Source organism: Phaenicophaeus curvirostris, chromosome 9 (assembly GCF_032191515.1).
Source record: "Phaenicophaeus curvirostris isolate KB17595 chromosome 9, BPBGC_Pcur_1.0, whole genome shotgun sequence".
Taxonomy (NCBI): Eukaryota; Metazoa; Chordata; class Aves; order Cuculiformes; family Cuculidae; genus Phaenicophaeus; species Phaenicophaeus curvirostris.
In genome coordinates this window covers 16,551,897-16,566,736 of record NC_091400.1, presented here as the reverse complement: position 1 = coordinate 16,566,736, position 14,840 = coordinate 16,551,897, and the positions used below count along the sequence as shown (strand labels likewise).

At 40.2% G+C, this 14,840-nt stretch overlaps 1 protein-coding gene across 1 annotated transcript; it reads right to left on the bottom strand.

The window, feature by feature from the left end:
• Nucleotides 1-8,852: 8,852 nt before the first annotated feature.
• On the bottom strand, nucleotides 8,853-12,454 carry CH25H (cholesterol 25-hydroxylase). Its single transcript, XM_069864336.1, has 2 exons — nucleotides 12,396-12,454; nucleotides 8,853-10,368 (listed from the first exon to the last, which is right to left on the bottom strand). Exon 2 carries the CDS (start codon nucleotides 10,321-10,323, stop codon nucleotides 9,424-9,426), a length of 900 nt encoding a protein of 299 aa, XP_069720437.1. The 5' UTR covers nucleotides 10,324-10,368; nucleotides 12,396-12,454; the 3' UTR covers nucleotides 8,853-9,423.
• Between the last annotated feature and the right edge of the window lie 2,386 nt (nucleotides 12,455-14,840).

The following is a 14,840-nucleotide window of genomic DNA, read 5'->3' as shown; positions in this document are numbered from 1 at the left end:
ATAGTTCAAATCAACGACACTGATTGTAAGTAGTTTCCTGTGAATTACTGTCTTGATGAATTACACGCTATAACCACAAAAACCACAGAACCTCTGTCAGGTCCTCCCTGACACAGCAGTAGCTCCAGTTACCTCCATGTTTTTCTACATGCCCCACAAAGTCCTTAATCCTCTCCCATGTCCTCACTCACGCAGGCACTGCAACAGCACTCTTTTATCCTCTTTAGCCTTTAGCTAAAGAACAGACAGTACAGGCTGCAATTAATCTGGAGCTGCACATTTGTGCAGGGGCCAGCAGTCTGATCTCACAAGGAGTGTACCAAGGTTGGTTATCTCGTCTTTGCCTAGCTATTGGTTTTCATAAAATGTGAAAGCACTTAATATCTTTGGGAACTCTCCTGCTCTGTACAAGTCTGCTGAGTTGTGCAATAATTCCACAAATTACTGGAAGATCCTGGCAGACACTGCAATTGTGTAACTGTCGCTTCCTTCTGAAAATCAGTAAAACCCAACACTATCACCACTACGCAAGTTTCATCTGCCTTGTTCTCTGTCAGCATGTCTTGACCTGGGGGAAAACCCTTAAGTTGCTCCTGAGACTGAGCATGCATGCCTGCATTTCCCATCAGTGTTCCCTTATAGTCCTTCGTGGACTCTATCAGTCACGAACCACAATCCTGGTTTGTTGTCATACCCAGCTTTCTTACACCATGTCTTATATACCGTAGTTTTATACATATATATATATATATATAAAAATAATGAAGCAAAACAAACAACTGGGCTTTATTTATCCACATACACTAAACGTATACTAACACAACATGCAAATTTGTGAAGCATTCCATATTTTTAAGAGAAGGCTCCGAGGAGATTTTATAGTGGTCTTCCAGTACCCGAAGGGGGACAGCAAGAAAGCTGGGTGGGGGAACTTTTCACAAGGCCATGCAGTGATAGGACAAGGGGGAATGGCTTTAAATTGGAAAGGGAAAGATTTAGATTAGACATTAGGAAGAAATTCTTCACAATGAGAGTGGTGAAATACTGGAACAGGTTCCCCAGAGAAGTTGTGGATGTCCCCTCCTTGGAAGTGTTCAAGGCCAGGTTGGATGGGGCCTTAAGCAGCCTGGTCTGTGGGAGGTGTCCCTGCCCATGGCAGGGGGGTTGGAACTGGATGGTCTTTAAGGTCCCTACCAACTCAAACCATTCCATGATTCTATGATTGTAAAATAATTTTTAAAAATTATATATATATAAATAAATAAAATGGATATATATATGCACTATCATGGGCCACCTCATATATTGCTGAACAAACATCAGAAGTGCCACACATCTATTTCGAATAATCTCATACATTAATTCCTACCCAAGCAGAATGAAAATGGAGTTTTTTCCCAGAAGCCCCTGGCAAAGGTCATTAGAATAAACAACAGTTACCTTTGTGTGACTTGAGTCCAGTCTTTGGTTTAGATCCTACGTTAATTTTTTTCTATGCTGTTGTCAGGAATTTTTACAGTAAAAGTCAGAAGTAGTGTGAGTACCCAGCTGTAACAGCATAACTATTAAAAAACACTTACACAACACTGGATTTTACATCCTTAATCACATGTATTGCAACAAGCAAGAAGAGCTTCTAAATACCTCTCCTTGCCACAGCCAGCTAGGAGCTTAGCAGGTTCTACAGCTACATTAAATAGTCAGGATTTGTAATAACAGCACTGGGAAATACATAAATCCCCATTACTTATTTTGTTGCGGTATTAGTGCTTTGTAGATAACATAACCATCAGCTTTTCTGTGTCTGAAAGGAACAGCTGCTGCCAAGTCAAATTTAGATGTTTGCATTGAGAAAGTTATAATTATATTATTCTAACAAAGGAGTGAACACTGCTTTCACAAAATACACGTTATAGATTTCTTCAGCCTTACTTCACAACTTCCCTGTAGCCACCAGGAAGGTGTAGATATCAAGACAGCTGTTCAGCATACCAGGGTAAAACATGCAATTCAACTTTTCTGCTGAAATGCTTGGGAGGGAAAGGTTGAATATTTACTTTCTACTGCTATCATAATTTTTTAAACCTTCTACAGTTATAAGTTTAGTTCTTATTTCTTATTCTCAGACCTAGTTGGAAAGATAAATCAGCTCACAGCAGATGATGTATATATTGATGGATTTTATTCTTCATTTTGCTTTTCTGCAACTGTAATGATTAGAAACATAATTCATCTTCAGGGAATGCTTAGGTCTCAGAAGAAAGTCAGGCTGCAAGAACGCAGAAGGTCTATACTATGCCAATAGTCTCCTGGGAGATAGCTTTCTCTTCTGTGTCTGTAGAACTCCTGGCACCTAGAGTTTGGCCATGTTTTCAAAATGATATTATAAATACTAGTATTTGAAATAGTGCTAATTACAAATTATTAGGCTCTATGAGAATGGTTAACTTCTAGAAACAATAGTGATGCTAGTAGATGAGCACTACTTTATCCCATTACCCTACGATTAAGAGGTCTGAGAGAAAAGCAGGGAAGCAGTAAGCTGAAGCCTATAGGCAAAGGAAATAAAACACAGAATCAGCTCGTTATGCTCATGTGGCTGAGTGCATGTGCCTTTCCACATACAACATGCTCTGCTCTTCTTATCTGTTTGCAGCTTTCAGAAAAAAAAACAGTGTTCTTCTACAGGTTGTGCCAAGTGTGGTGAAAATCATAGAACCACCATGGTGATTCTATGATTCTCACCACACTTGGCACAACCTTAAGGCCCCATCCAACCTGGCCTTGAATCACCATTCTATGATTCTATGCAGAATAGCACTGTTTTGAAATTCCCTCTTCTACAAAATAGTTCAATTACTCAAAATACAAATCTAAGTCTCAAAAAGAGAGAAAAAAAAATGCATATAGCATATGGGCTAAACTATGCGATTAATTTCCAGAAAGAAAGAAAAAAACAGAACAGTAGGCTTATGGACTAGGTTTAATGGTGGTGATGGTGGGAATGTTGTTATAAACAAAGTGTCAGCATTTGCTAGAAAGCAGATAAAATAATAAACTAACGGTTGTTGTGCTTGCAAAAGAGTGTTGCTCCCCAGACTAAAGCCAGTTTAAAGCTAGTGATAGTACTTCTGCTTTCTGGCTAATACGAAATAGAGATATAAACTGGAAAAGCAATTCCCCACAGGAGAGTTGCAAGAAGCATCAGACACTGCTGAATCCAGGATGAGCCATGATTGTGGAAACAGAGAAAAGAAATTAGCTGGAAACAATCATCCCCACAGAACACGTAATTAAATTTTACTTTACTTTCCTTACTTTCCTCATCACATTTGTAGCACAGCTACTAATCCATTACTCACTTTGCTGGGGCTCCAACTTTGGGCTGAGCCTGATCACACTGGAATTGTTGCTGGTGCAACAACTGACACCCTCAAACATTGCTCTATGTCAGCACAGCCCTACTGACCCAACAGGCACAGACCCACCAGACGCCTTTCCCCTCATACATCAGTCTGCTCAGCATCAGCAGCAGAGGACATGACATATGTTTTTCATCCAGGGAAGAAACCATGCATAGGGGTGTTTGAGCTACACTGCCACCCACAAACACGCTTACTACACAGCAGAGAAATTCACTGTTAGTTAAGGTCACTTCAGCAAGCAGAGTGAGCCAAACCAAGATCTACCTGGATTAGGATTCAAGAGAGACAGACCTGTCCTGCTCCTTTGAGCTGGGCTCAAGTAGGCTCTAGAGAAGCAGGGTGGAAGGTAACAGGAGGTGCTCCCATAGAGGGAAAGACCTAGAGAGAAAAGACCTGAAATACAAGCCAGCCTACATAGAGCTGAGTAGGAGAGGAAAAGGGCAAGAATTTTTCTCTACCCTTCTCAGATGTAGTTGTCCAGGACACATTATGAGAGATAAGCCTCTGTTTGCAGCCAGGCACGCGTATGCAATATATTATGGGTTCTCCACTAATGCAGGCACAAGGGAGTGATCATCTGACTGCCTAAATGAAAAAACACTGCAAACCTGGCAAAGCAGCTGGCAGTACTCAGCGAGTTTTCTTAAGGGAGGAGGAGAGGCTGTCAGCAGCTGCTCAAAAGAAGTATTTAGGGGTTACCAGGAAATGAGAATACTAGTGGGGAAGATTGCTAGGATAAAAAGAGGGAAGGTAACTGGTAGATATTTGCTCTTTCTAGAAGCTCAGCTGACTAGACTACCTCTGAGCTTAGAGGTTTTTGTAAGCAAGCATCAGAAGTGCATGCTCATGTGGTATTATAAATCATTCTAGCCCTTAGCACCTATATATTCCCCATGTTCAGGATAGTCTGACTGATTCTGTTGTGTCAGCTATTTAGACAAGTTCTGAAAATTTTGTAAACAACTCACTTAAAGGAGCTTTGTAATTACTCCAACATGTTATTTCTTTGGGGTGTAATCTTCCACAGCTTCTGTGAATGCCTGAAGAGGTGCGTAAACAGGCTTATATCAACACAATTTCTAGCAGTGCTTTTCAACATCTTTTTGATAAAAAAACAAAGTAGCCATGTTTCTGCCTGCTGGGCGTACCAACCATATAGTCTGGTTTGTTAGCTTTTGAGTTGCCATATGTAAAACCTGTTACCTCAAAACTGAGCATGGAAGAATAGTAGAGTCCATGTGCCTGTAGATTTTTTATAATTTGATCTGATACCTGGTGACACAAAAGTACGTTTGCGTTTACACTGACCAAAGGCGGAGTTACCTCTTGCAGGTCACCGTGCTCTACTGCTGTGGGAATTTCCAGAAAGAAATAGATCTCAGAAAGGAAAAGCTGCATGTGGAGGTGGAGTCTGTACCGCCCCAGCTGTAAGAATCTGAGAGCTGAAAGCATCTGTGTGGCAAAGGGCAGGTTATGTCAGTGCAGCACTCCATCCACATGCATCTGATGAGCGCTGCACCAAGGGACAGTAATGAAGTGTCTGCAGGCACACTGATTTTCTTGCGCTTTCTCCTTACTCTTCTCCCCCTGACCGCACCCATAGCCTTGATCATAGCAATCATTGTAGTCTGGGGGACAAGGAGATTAGTGAGCTTTACAAATCTTCTTTTTAAAAAGAAAAAAGTCTGGAAAGAAGGATTAAAAAAACTCAGCATCATTTTCCACAGATAAATCACCCTCTATGGTAATTCTGTTCCCTTTAAAGTCTCGAATGCTTCTGTCGGTTGGTTTTGCGGGGTGTGCAAGTCCTAAGCAACTTCAAATTTCCATGAATTAGAAACACACTTAAGTTTCAGGAAACAATAGTTTGGCAGCTGTTTTTACAAGAAAAACATACTGCAAACACAGTTCCAGACTGTGCTACAAAGACCTTTCAGGTGGTATTGTACTGAGCTATGCAGGACCAGCCTAAATAGTTGAACAAACTGCCACATCAGCCAAGCCCAGCTCACAAAGCCAGGTTCTTAGACCCAGTTTATATGTAAATTTGACAGGCTCACACTGATTAGTCTCTAATCTAAGGTAATCTGGAAATAAATCCACGAGTCCTGTATTTTAAGAAAGTCCAAGGTGAGTCCACTAAGATAAAGCCACACGAAGGAGTTGTCCACTCTCTCCAATAAAGTGGAAGGGCAGTGGGCAACAATAAAGTGTTCTATCATTACAAATGCCTTCAAAGCTAATTTAGAGATGGCAGAGTCTGACAGCCCAAAAAGATAATGTTTTTTCATTTCATTCATATAATGCATTAAATTAACTGAGTCACTAAATCCATTGTTGACATTGATTATTTTTCAAATCATAAAATGTCCTAGCTGTAGACTGCAGAATGTGTTGTCTTTCCTCTGTAAAGTACTTGTATTAGGTCAACATGAATCAGGACAAAGTCTTTTGCAGAAGTGGTTATTGACACAGCATGGCTCTAAACTCCATAGGCTCTCTCCAAAGCACTAAGGAGCACTCTAACAGTGCTGAGAACTGCATCCACTACGCAAAAACCTGTCCCTTTGGAGTATTGTATACTGTTACCTCAAAACTGCCAAACTGGATATCATTTGAAAGACCCAGCCTAAATTTCAAGAGTAGTACTAAATTGCCAGTGAAAATCTGGGGACTCCTGCAATTTGTAAGATCAGACAAAGAGTTCAATATTTAACCATGTGTCTAAGAACTAGGATATAGTAACAAAGAGAAGTGCATAAAATCGTACTTCTTTGGACTTCATTAAATCAGGAATTTTAAACATATAAGGTGGACAATAGCAGCATAAAAAATCTCATTTTATAGTTTCAAGGGTCTGTGCAAACATTCTCCATCTACTCGCAATTCACAAGAGATTAGCTTTCAGCAGGTTAGGTAGTCTGTGTCGCACATCATGTCACATAATAATGAGGAAGGAAGCTAGGAGAATTTCGGAACAGAAGAGAGAAAGTTGGTTTTGGTTTTCTGACATAAACCCTTACAATACAGTGTCATGCCATTCCATTTGTCTAGTAAAGACTTGTGGTAAAGACCATGGGGAAATGCAAATATAGGAAGTAACATCCTGTTTTAAAATCTCAACACTGTCAATAAACAGAAGTCACTGTGCTCTCACACTCACTGGTGCAGCGTATGCTGAATTTTCAATAAAAACAGGAAAAAAACCTCTTATTTGCTTTGTCTTCGGTATATGTTTTTGTCTATGTTTTGATTTTCAATGAATTGCAAAGGCCTAAAGTTACATATTTGTCTGGGTTTTCTACTCATGAGTTTTTCTCATACATACTCCTAAAGTTACATTACAGTACACTGTTAGAGAAAGTGCTTCAAAGTATACACAATACACAAATGGTTACAAACCCTCACAGGCTAGAGTCTAAGTTACCTTCAAAGCATTGGAGAAAGGACAAGGTATGCTAGGATTATGTCGTCATGACAAAGCACAGATGCTTCTAGCATGGAATTCAAATAAGCCATTCCAGACATGTACTAGTCAAATTTTCATATAACAACTATTTGGGGAGGTGGGGGAGTTGGTTGGTTTAGGGGGGGTGGGAGAGGAATACTGCAAGTTCATGCAATAAAGAGCCTTTACACTGAGATTCCAGGTGTGACTGGCAAGAGATTCAGTATACACACAGCCTGAGGGAAATTCCACGTTTAAGGAAATGCATTCTTGGTGTGTGTCTGAAGTCTTGCAAATGTTGCAGATGTGAGGGAGAAGTAGGCAGGATCTTCATTTGGTACATTGCTTCTTTCCATTATCATTTTCATCATCCTCACCACTGTTACACTATGCTGTCAATGCCAACTGAAACTGTCTCACTTGGCAGATACAAAAGCAAGCATAGTTTTGCCAGCAGCTGGCTAAGACTTTCTATTTGCTATATCAACTCCCAAGCTTCATGCAAAAGAAGTTAAATAGTCCCTGTGGGTTCAGCTACAGCCCTTCTCGTGGGATTTGCTCATAGACTTTCTGTAGCAACATATCCCAGTACCAGTTAGCCTTAACCGTACTTACTTAGAGAGGCAATTGTACATGAAATAGACTGTTATAATGTATCGTTAGAACATATAGTTACAGTATAAGGTATAACCCATTGAAACCACAGAGCACCCTCATCAGTATTTGCCAAGCTGAATTAAGTGGGATTTCTAGAAGCCAGAGTAACTCTGGGATACCTCAAAAATGGCTAAACATTAGAGACTGCATTTTGTCTCCTGCATTTGGCAGAAAAAAGAATACTGCCTTGTCTTTTTAGCACACCCCAAAATATGGAAGATTATAATCATCAGACAAACTAGGAATTCTTTGCATGGCAAAATATCACATTTTATATTCTTTTAAGCCTCAATTTTCCTCTAAGGATGTGTCATATTCTTACCACTGAAAAGAAGGTTTGCTCTTTTGTGATACTCAGAGAGCAGAGGAGACATTTAAGTATTAAGATTGCAGTATTTCATGATGTTTATAAAGAAGTTTATGGAAATTATTTCCTGTTATCAAAAACATGCAGTGTCCAAAAGTACTGTTCCTTTTATAAGTTCACATTGCTGGAAATATTAAGGGTTCACTCTTCTTCTGGACAAACAGCCTGTGTAAGGTCACAGAACCCTCTAGACACAACATGACAACGACATTTTTTGATGATGATGGATGTTTGTTGCACACTTTGTACTTTATTTACACTTTCTCTGTTCCCATCACTATCCTGAGAAATTTATTAGTAATACAGAATAGAGGATTATAAGCATTTAAATGTTATGTAGTAGGTATAAGAAGTCCACAGGGTTCTCTGCTGAATGAGACATGGAAGACTTGCTTTTCCCTTTATGCTTTTTTTTTTTTCAGAGTGATTTCTGTGAGACTACCTGACAATGTTTTATATAAAAATGTTCTTCTAGCAACATGTTGCCATTTAGTTCTGTGATTTAGGATCTTGAAAGCTTTGATTCTATTCTTCTGAAATTTGCTTGAAAGAATCCTCTATTTTGAAGAAACTCTGTATTTCTTGCTAGGTTTTTGCATGCAAGAAACAATTAATTAATGTCATTGTGAAGGACCAGTGTTCCCTTTTATTAAGGGATGGCTTAATGTTCTGCACTCACACCATAAATGTAGTGAAAATTATTCAATCATCTCACAAAGGTAATAATAAAATTTCACCATGGCTTTTTAAACTGCATTCTTCAATATTCTGTTTCTACAGAACTGAGAACTATCTAAAAATAACACATGATTCTGGAGAAAAAGTAAATGGTTCACTTTTGAAATAACATGACAATATTTTATTAAGAACTGTCTGAAACTCAAATAAATACAACCTATGCAAAAGGAACTATACCTGTTCCTCATATGAACAGAGGACATAGTAAAAATGAAACACAATATAATTTTAAAAGAATGGCCATATTTATTTTCTATTAAAAACAGACAGTACATCAAGGTTTAAAATATAAATATCAAAATTGTCGCACAGCTAGCCAACTAGCTTTGCTTGGCAACAATATTTTACAACACTGGTGTGCAATAATATGCTCTGGAAGATTAAATTCCTCAAAATCCATTATGTGTACCTTATCTGTTTACATCATAAATCATCCTACAACAGTAAGATCATTGTTCCGGTGTATGCATAAAACATCATACAGTAATACAATACATGCTTTATGAAAGCTGGAAAGAAGGAAAGATGAGAGAATGTCTCTTAATGCTTCCCTTACACCTTTGACTGAAACAAATTTAAGCAACAGTTATTTACCCTCCTGTTTGCAGTCATTTAACATAGGCAGTTGCAAGTATACATACAAATACACATATATTAAACGGATTTGTTATAAATAGCTATAGCTTTTATAGGCAGCTTCAAATATACAATCTTCTGTGTGTCTTTCAAAAATTAACGTCCCAGTATAGTCTATAAAAAAATAAGAGTTTGTCCACAGGTAAATATCCTTAATTAGAATGTGACTCTGTAAATGTCCCAAAGATTTTGTCCCAGTGTGTGAAGTAAGGCGCATAGTTTGATTTGAATTTCAGATGATGAAGATCATGATGTGGTGCTCCTCCATACAAACCAAAAGGCATGAGTCGGTGAGTTGACCATGGAAGGTCATATCCTGAATGGTCCTCCACTGACAACCAAATGTTTACAAGGAAGAAAATCATTTCTGTCAAAGGATGGCATCCAAGGAGCACTGGGTTGATAGCAGAAAAAAACCCCAGTGAGAGCAATTCCCATACACTGGAATACTGTGTAGTAAGAGCAAATGTTGACACATGCTTGTGATGCACCTTGTGGAAGGTCTTGTAGAGCCAAGGCACCTTGTGATGAAGCAAATGCCACAGAAAGTACTCAAAATCAAACAGAAGAAGGCAAACTGCTACTTCCAGCAGGACCTCTGGCAGCTCTGGAGCTATCGCTGGCAGATTCATTGGTCTCCAGTACCAGTGAAGAAATGTCACTGGGAAGATCAAAACAACATGGTGATATACACTTTGAACAATGCAAGGCACCATCATTCCAGAGGTTGGATAGTTCTGTGGCTGGATTTTGTATTTTCTCAAGTTTGGTAGCCTAGTGCTTGCAAAGTCCAGTACAATATATGGAAGACAGAAAGCCATGTATGCTGTAAAAGAAAACAGCACTGGAAAAAACGGTGACTTGATCCATGGCTCCTTTGCTGTGACAAAGTCCCAGAGAGACTGAAGGCACAACCTGTCCCGCTGTCTATCCATGCCGTAGCTGAACAGACCTCTGTCTGGCAGACTGCAGTTCATGCTGATTGCAGTCTGAGAGGTCTGTAAATCCTGCAAGCCTTTATCTAGCATGCTTGAAAGGAAAACTCCACCCATCAGAAATCCTCCTTTACTAATACGTAGCTTTAAAGAGGAAGTTCTCTTTCCTGTTATACAGAAATGACATAATGCATTGAAATCTCAGAACAGAATTAGCTGTCCGGGGCAATCACTGGAGCTCTACAAGACACTCGTACAATAGGAAAAATAAACAGAAGTTTAACACTGGAATTCAGAGAAAGCATAGGAACATTTTCCACTCTGCTTAGTGCAAGCATTTGAAAAACTGCTGTACCTTACTAACTGTAAATTGTGTCATCTTCCGTTACTCTTTTGCCTTTATAGGGTAAGTAAATACAACCTAACATGGTTTTTTATGCGACTACTACCAAAGATCTAAGTGTACCTAAACCCTAGGTTTGGCCTGTGGATGTTTGGTGGGTAATGGATGTGGGTACACATTTTCTTAATCATTAAGAAAATGGGTATACCCAAAATTGTATACCCTTAGGTATGCAAAAGGCGAAGTTTAAACCTTACAGAGACCTATACTACGCTTCCAGTCTGAATGTGGTGGCTGTGACTTATCTCCATCTACTTTTGAGGTCATGTTCTCCTTTATGCACCTATATCTACTTGACATGGCAAAATCCACCTGACTTAACTACATGCAAAATTGAGCCAATAACTTTTGAAGAACAAAATATCCTCCAGATGCTGGGAGGAATGAAAGGTAAGATTGTCTTATGCTTCAAAACATATACTTCATAACAAGTATTATTACAATATTTCACATCTCAATAGATCTTTCAGCAATGTGATACGGAAATCCTCCTTTGCCCAAGTATCAAACTAACTTATGTAATTAAAAATCCACTGGTTAGACCTACATCCTCTTAAGTGATCTTCCTCTGACCATAGACAGGCACACAGCAGACAGGAACTGGCAGGCTTGACTTGCAACAATTCTGATTTGCTAGAAGTATTCTAGGAGTAAATGATGGAGGTTTTGATTTAACCACTTCCTCAATGCTTTTAGAAAAAAACAAAGCTTTTAACGTTTAGGAAAACAGAGCTTGCCATGAGCTTCCTCTGAACTCACCTCTTTTGTAGGTACAGCATTTATTCTAATATTGGAAATTAGCTCAACTTCCTGGATGACTTTATTATCTTGTTCAGAAGATTTTAGTTCTTTGCTATTCAGAAAAGAAATCTGATGGGGGGAAATGGGAGACAATTTCCTTGCTTCTCAATAATTAAGTATGACTAATTAGCAGTGATCTTTTCCGAACTATGCGTGGACTTGTAAGTCTTAAGTTTGCTTTCAGTCTTAACTATTTTCTCTTCAAGAGATTCTGCTTTTAAGGAAGTGCAGATTTTACTCTCCTATTAGACTTCAAGAGATTTACAGAAACAGTAACATTTTCTGTGCTATTATTCAGGCAACTAGAAGCTATTTGTTGGAGACAAGTATGGTACAACCTTCGAAGACCCACTCGCTGTGCACACATTTTAGAAATAAATAGATTCAGGTTTTCTGCTGTTGTGAGACGATTCTGTTGAACTCAGTTAATTCAGACTATCAAATACAGTGAAACTAAAACCCAGCAAGAGACACTAGTTTAATGAATAAGGATCTGTATCTAAGAGCTTCATTTCAATCTTATGTTTGTATTTTATCCTGACCTTCACAATAAGGACATGAAAAATGCATTTGCAACTCAATCAGTCTGGGTCTGGAAATACTCTTGAGAGAGATGCTTTCTTTTGATTTATGTAGTTACAATCAGAAATTAAGCCTCCCATATGTGATACGTGACTCTCTATTTGATTACAGTCATGTATTCTATAATGTATTCCAACTTAGCCTAAATGGAGACTGACAGAAGTTGCCCTGCTGCCCTAAAGACACTCCTCCAACTAATCCCTAATAGCCATGCAAAACCTCAAGAAGTTTTAGAATCACTGCTGCCTATAAGCTACAATTTAAAGAATAGCCATTTTGCCTGCAGATTAAGTCATAGAACAGTATTCTTAAATCCCTTAAGGAAAAATAATGGAACTCTGCAGTGCTATTACTAGTATAACCTGCAACATAAAGCCCAAGCAAGTCACAAGGTGAGCAGAACTTACCCAAGGCGCGCTGCGCACCCCATCTGCCAGCGCTGCACGACGGGTTTTGCAGCCAGGCTCACCCCAGCTGAGCAGCGGGTCAGGCTCAGAGAGTACGCACAGGAAAATGAATCCTCGTACATCAGAGAGGGCAAACCCTTATTCTCCAGAAAATGATTTCAAGCTGTTTAGCTTAGCCACCAAAAAGCACTCGGCACGTATTTCCACTCCGCTCACTTAGGTTTCATGTCAGTGCAAGGTACAACATGAAGAAAAGACAAAGTACAACTTGAAGAAAAGACAAAGTGTGCACAAATCCATTCTGTACTTAGTTCAGCAATACAACCCCAGCTTTTTTTCGCTCAGTTTACGATGCTGCCAAACTTTCTCATGCATTGCAAGACTCTAAATAGGTCTCTCAAAAAAATTAAGATTCTGCTGCAGAGTTTAGGTTGAAGGGCACATAGTTTGGAATGAGGCCCCACAAAGGGTCTTAAATAGATTCCACATGAGCACGAGATGCGAGCACCTACCCCAAGCCTGTTAGGCACAAGCTAGAAGGTAAACAACAAAAACGCTAAACAGGAATACGAGGAAGTTTCCAAACTAGTGATTCTGTGAAACGCAGGATCACTGAGACTAATCTCACAGCAGCAGAGGCAACATTTCTTTTTCCCTCCTCCTCTTCTGCCCCTCGGTGTGGTGCGGATATTGTTGAACCAGAGGTGAGGCAGCATCCCGAGTGCTGAGCCTTCTGCCAGAAAAAGACGCTGGGGAACAGGGCTGGTAGCTCATTAGGACATTAGCAGGGACGCAGGGCAGTAACAATCCGAAGGAAGGCACAGGCAGGCCCTTCTCCTTAAAAGAAACTGTTACCATGCCGGGAGAATTCAGTGGATCTGAGGTCCTCTCATCCTGACTCACCGACCTCCAGGAGCCTCGGAGCGTGAGCACACACGGCAGCGCCGGAGCCAAAACGGGGGCACAGCGCCCCCACCGCACAGCGCCCCCCAGCGCCCGGCACCCGCACTACACAACGCCCCCCAGCGCCCGGCACCCGCACTGCACAGCGCCCCCTAGCGCCCGGCGACCAGCAGTGCACAGAGTCCCTAGCCGGGAAGGGGAGGGAGCTTCCCGAACTTGCACCTTCACAACCCACATTCTCCTTTTATCCAGGAGTACCGAGACTCCAGTCCGGGATCTGAATCTGAAGGGACGTGAGCCTCTACTTGGAGAGCAGCTTGAACTTGTGGAGAGGAGGGTGCTGGCGTCTTCTCCAAAGTGACAGGGGACAGGACAAGAGGAAATGGCCTCAAGCTCCGCCAGGGGAGATTTAGGCTGGACATTAGGAAAAAATTTTTCATAGAAAGGGTCACTGGGCACTGGAACAGGCTGCCCAGGGAGGTGGTTGAGTCACCTTCCCTGGAGGTATTTAAGGGACGGGTGGACGAGGCACTGAGGGGCATGGTTTAGTGTTTGATAGGAATGGTTGGACTCGATGATCCGGTGATTCTGTGATTCTATAACTCTGCGCCCATAGGTTTGACGGGTGCTCGGGTACTCGAGGATGCAAACACATCCCTCTTCAGTTTGCGTGAAAAACCTTAGACTAAACATGAAGTACTTTTCTTAACGGAACTAACGCATTTCTGAATGAAAATATTTTCACATCGACACTCCGTCTCCCCAGACAAGCTGCACTGAAAAAACTCTCCAGCCATCACAGAAAGAAAGTTTAATCAAAGAGGGCTTTAATGGATTCCCAACTAGGGACTGAAAACTGCCAGTGAAGTAAATTGTTAATTCTCAAGCTTTACCTTATTGGGATTAGTTTTCAAAATAATAACCGCCAGTTAAGGATCCTAAAATTCATTCATTCATCATTTATTATTCCATAGTGAGAAACTGATTCACATCCTCTTCAACTGCACACATTCATCGTCTCTGGAGGAGTCAGAATGCAATAGAAACACTTTTCAGCTCAGTATCCTAAGAAAAAAAAACCTAGGCAATCACGTTACAGGTGCGGCTACTGTCCATCCAGTCTTTGTGATTTATTATTTCACTGCGGATTTCGATGATCTCTGCTGCAGGTTAGGAATGTCAGAAGTATTTTGTACAGCTATTTTGTACAGCTATCTGAAAACAGGCTACTTAGAGAGGAGAGGCCACTCTCATGCCAGGCAACGATGCAGCATGAGTTTGCATTTTATAAGACATTAAAGAAAGGGAGAAGACATTATAAATTCTTCCATCACAGGAAAACCTTCCAAGATCCACCTTTTACTATGTATCGGAAAACCTATTTCTCCATCAAGGTTTCTCTCTCATATTATGATTAGAGTAATCTGTACCTTTTCCTGGTATTAAGGTATTCATATTTCTTGTTTGGTTGTTTGGGTTTTTTTGTTTGTTTGTACAGCACATTCACCATAAAGAGTAATTTACAGAAAAACAGTTTA